Source organism: Montipora foliosa, chromosome 1 (assembly GCF_036669935.1).
Source record: "Montipora foliosa isolate CH-2021 chromosome 1, ASM3666993v2, whole genome shotgun sequence".
In the NCBI taxonomy this organism is placed as follows: domain Eukaryota; kingdom Metazoa; phylum Cnidaria; class Anthozoa; order Scleractinia; family Acroporidae; genus Montipora; species Montipora foliosa.
In genome coordinates, this window is record NC_090869.1 from 22,527,304 (window position 1) to 22,532,303 (window position 5,000).

The window sequence follows — 5,000 nt, forward strand, 5'->3', positions numbered from 1 at the left end:
ACAATCTACAGCAACTTATGACAGACGATGTATATGTTTTCTTCGGCGTTTGCAAACTATTATCGCCGGACATATCCGCGGAAGAACACATGTTCACATACCGCAGCACGTGAAACTTGGTTTGTTTTGGTGACAACACATTCCGCACTCCCGTAGTCTCAGTATCGACAAAATTCTTAATAAGCCGCCCCTCCCTTCATTGGATAAATTGTCATCTCCCAGATTCTGGGAGACACGTGACCAGACCATACCAGGGTCTCTCCTCGCTCGCCCCAGGCGTTAAGATGAGAGACCCTGGGAACGAGGTTGATACACAACCATAAAATTTACGGCCCGCAGACAACTTGGTAAGGAGAGAAAGAAATTGATCCAGAATTAGCTAGTTCGTCACGGCGTCAAGTGCCTTAAGTCGTTCGAGTGTTTGTGAATTGTCTTAAAATGACTTTTAGAATTTGTCTCGCAACACTGTTCATGTCGACAATTTCATCTGCTCTTGCCATCCAGGAAGAATACACGGCAGCTAACGCCATGAAGGTAAACAATTTATTTGTAGCTAAGAAGCTTTGTCTTGATCATGTACATATCGCATTGTAGTTAGAAAGATTGACTTACAATAAAGCTGTGTGTGATCCCTAAGGATTATTGAGCATTATAAAGACAGCCGTTATTCACTTGTACGTTTTGTTCTGCAAATGTTCCTGCCACCACGATTTCTGGTGTATTTAAAAGTGTTCTTTGTACATGTCCATGCTCTGGAAATACGCTCCCAAGAATTACTACATGACAAAGGGAGGTGAGTTTCACTCTGATTGTGTAGAATCGTTGGTTGTGCGTTTTACAACTGTAAAAGGGACTCTCATCAAGTTCTATCCCAACACTCGGCAAGTAAGATTTTGGTTGATTGTGTGGCTGGCCAAACTAGCAGAAACCTCCGGCAAATCAGCCGTAAGTCATATAACCCTGTCAGATAAGCTTTAATTTTAATCTCATCCGGCTCTTGACCTCTGCGGCTCAAAGAGAGAGACGTTATCTTCTCTTCTTGAGAGAGCAGGTTTCACCGTGCGTTATTATATTACTTAGGTCCGTACCATGTTAAACGTGGCGCTTATCAATGCGGCGCGTTCGGCGCCAGTGGCTTCTTGTATTTTGACCGCGGTTAGGGTTAGGGTTAGGGTTAGGCCTTCCTTGCGTAAAATTAACTTGTCTCTGTCGCGTTGTTCAAACGGTAGTAATACTATCTGTACCGGCAGAAAAACCTCAAACGAGTTACTCTTAACCACAAAATAGGCGGAACCATTTTGCGAAGTCGTTTGCTGTATTTTCTTGGGCGCCTCCGTAAAAGTGCTTTTCTTTGCTTTCCGCTTGACAAGCTATGAGCTATATTTTGTGAGTGATTTTCTTGTTTCGAAACGCAGACAAGCAGAAATCTAGCGATAACCTCATTGGCTAACCCACGTCTGACATGATTGACTTAAATTTAAGCTTTCGATTCAAGGGAAAATTAACGATTACTTTTCATGATATACAGTTAATCTATAATGTCGTCTTGACCGTTTGCACGATTAAGTGAAAACCAAAATCAACTTCAGCACTTGACTGTGACCGACTTCCGTGGAAAATTACCGAGAGTCGGTCTGGAGAGGAAGCTTTTGCTAAAATGGACATTAGACAAAACGTTCTGCATTTCCAGCTGAAAAGAGTGGAAGTGTTTTAATTGGAGCAATTACTTTGTTTCCTCAAAATTGCATCAGGGAAACTTGCGGAGATTTCAAGAGAAAGCCAAAAAATAATGTGAATGATGTCTTTTGACCCTTGTATCTGGGCAAACTAGTAAAAGCCGATCACTACTTACGATATAAAAAGTATGCGAGAATTCATTTACTTCAGGGAACATTAATTACCTCGGTCCTTTGGGTTAAATATCGCGCAAGCTAAGTTTCATAATTACCTTAAGTGAATTAGACTAAACATTACTATAACTGTTGTTTTCTTTAACCCGATGCGATTATTTCTCAAAAGATACTTTTTCTAGCTCAGTATTGGTTTACTATCGGAGCAAACACTCAATTTTTTCCCAGGCCTAACGCCTGCTTGAAGTTTACTAGTCGATCGGAGTATCCAGTATTCCTTGTGGATTTGCAGCATGAACCTGTAACTGACCAGTTTGACGAGAAGGCGCTCGTCTCTTTTGCACTCATTTATCATGTACTCTTACTGAGAGATAAAAGGGGATGTTGACATTAACAGTATTGCAAAAAAAAAAATGCCATGTCTTTGAATAGAACTTCTAGCCTTCGTGGGTTGACCGAAAAGTGTGAATTATTTATTCATTCGCTCATATTTAAAAGTATCAATAGCTTTAGTTACTTAGGTATTTTCCTTCCGTAGAGTCTAATCTTGGAAAATGTCTAGACAGTTAAGAGGGAGGCAAATGAACTAATTTAAGCGACTGATTGTTCGACTTAATTGTTGCGTCGCCGAGAACGTTATTAGGAAGAAAATCACTTTCAACTTACTTGAGAGAGAGGAAACACGGTGATTAATATTCGAGTATTTAACATAACTTTGGCCGGACAGGAGCATTCGGAATTTAATTTTATGTAGGTACGTATTGGTAGGGGTACGTAGCTCCATTATTCTCAAGTCCAGAAAAAGAGGAAAACTTGAAAGCGAAATTCGTTTGAAGAGTAATGTAAAACAACCACTTCGCACGGATATCGATGCGGTTCTTGCATGAAGGGCGATGACTCCAAGATATTCCGTTTGCGGAGGGCAAAAATGCCGGTAAAGCAGATCTTGGCGAAAGTTATTGAGAACCGAAAAGGTAATTTAGGGTAACCTCACACTTACCTGAGATCGTTAAATAGCAAAAGTAATTCTGAAAAAAGATTCGCAAATTACATTCCAACAATATTGAACTTTTTCCAAGATGACCCCATTCCTAGCGCCGAAAAAGACATTTCCCATGTAATATCTCAGCTTAGATTCTTTGTCATTGCCATTACTATGCCAAGAGAAACGACATTTTCCACTTGTTGGAAGGAATCGAGCTTGAACGTGTTGCATTTCATGACTTAATTAAGTGTCGATCATCGACACGCAGCACGCGCACGCACTGTCTCGAGACGTACCGTTCGTCGATGCTCTTTTGTATTACGTTAAATTGCACCGAATCGCGTTTCTTTATTGCACCATTAAAACGTCGCGCATAAAAAAAACGCCCGTGGTAGTCATGTTTATGTCTCAAACTAATCTTCAGGGAAACCAACTCTCATTTACGGAAACATTGTGTTTTGCTTTGGGCTGAAACAACAAGTGAACGGCCTTGGCAGGTAATTATTAAATGTGATAGGCAGCCTCCCTTTAAAAGCCAGTCTAATTGCAAGGTAATTATTTTTAATTATTATATATCAGTAGAAAACTCATTGTAGCGTCAATCATTATCTGTATTCGGTTTAACATCACTGTAATTCGACTGCAGGAGTATCTTAAGACTTTTTCCTGTTACTTTTATATATTTTTTTGTCAAGAGTTTTAAGGCTTGTATTTGACGTTCACTTCAGTGTTATCACGAGCTGTGAAAAAGTAACGTGCTGTCATCACGAGCTGCCGGTGAACTGCGGTGTTTGAGGAGTTTCGGTGCTTTACTTGTACAAGCTCATATCCTACTTGGCATGCGCAGAGGTTTCGTTGCTTTTCGCCGCTCTTGCGAGAAGGAAAGGAATCCTCTGCAAGGATCTCCTCGGTGTCCTGTCACTCATGCGCAACATAATGTCTGTGCAACGTCACTTTCACCTTTCTGCGATTGGGGAGAAGGAGTTAAAATTCAAAATGGTACTACCGGGTTCAAACTGGCGAAAAGTTTCGACGACGATCTCAATTGAAGGTTATGTATCCATAACACTGTACAGAATTTCAAGTGGGAAATCAGGTAATTCTACAAACCCGCCCAGTAAGTTCAGACAGGTATTACATGCAGTAAGCGTGTTTCATTAACTAGATACTAAACGTGGCTTTTGCACTTTGAATTCATCTATACACAGGATCACGACAGAGGCACAGATTGTCGAAATTCTATCGACTTTCCTACCTCGCCCCACAGCAAGGCGACTTTTCAGTGTCAGCACCATGGAGACTGTCAAGAGCATGAATTATGTCACGACTTTTTAAAGGTCTGTTTTGTTAGACAAATCGAGCGAAGCAGAATGAAACTCAAGAAGGCCAAAACTAAAAGTCCACCCCGTTGCAAGGTGGACGGAGACTGTCTCAAAAATCAAACTTGCCATATCTTTTTTGCCACTTGTGTCGACAAACCTCGCATGGAAACAACGGCAGTGACAAAAACCAGTTTTGCGAGCGTCCAGATGTGTGAGGAAAACTCTGATTGCTCTGAAGGACAATATTGCCATGATTTTTTCAACATTTGTCTACCAAATCCTACGGTTCGCATTGAATCCACAAGTTCTTCTCCTGCAGGTGTTGGGTGCAAGTCGGTTTCAGAATGTAAAAGTGGAGAATTTTGTCATAGGTTAACCAGTCTTTGTTTGCCAATGCCTACGACTGCCGAAATGAAGACCACTCCGAAGAGTCCATATTCTTGTACTTCAGATGCCGAATGCAAGATTACCGAATTTTGTCATTTTCTTACCGGCATGCGTCGTCATCAACATCTTGTTAAAGACAAGAAACTCCAATCTGCCCAGGGCGTTTGTATTGACAAAGCTTTGAAAGAAGTCCCTCAAGATCAGACGCCTGTCTCTCAAAACTGTAGTCAAAGTACGGAGTGTGGAATGGGGAGGTGTTGTTTGAAAGACTTGGGGTTATGCGCGGGTTATCGCCTGTTAGGACAACTGTGTGTTGCAGAGGTAAGACAAACGAATAACTGATGCATCATGGGCAAATGTTTATAAATTTAAGGTTGGGCAAATCAACTATGGGGAAATTAAGAAATTCTAAATGAGTTTTTTTCCCTTGTTCGAGAAGGGAATCAAGCATTAAAA

The 5,000-nt window shown here is 41.0% G+C and overlaps 1 protein-coding gene across 1 annotated transcript in view; it reads left to right on the plus strand.

Moving 5' to 3' along the window:
* LOC138011229 (zonadhesin-like) overlaps positions 1 to 5,000 on the plus strand; it is a 6,060-nt gene that overhangs the window by 445 nt on the left and 615 nt on the right. Inside the window, exons 2-3 of the mRNA XM_068858187.1 lie at positions 1 to 29; positions 4,044 to 4,865. The exon at positions 1 to 29 is cut by the window's left edge and continues 112 nt beyond it. Coding sequence (XP_068714288.1) covers positions 1 to 29; positions 4,044 to 4,865 — 851 coding nt within the window. The remainder of the gene's footprint in view (positions 30 to 4,043; positions 4,866 to 5,000) is intronic.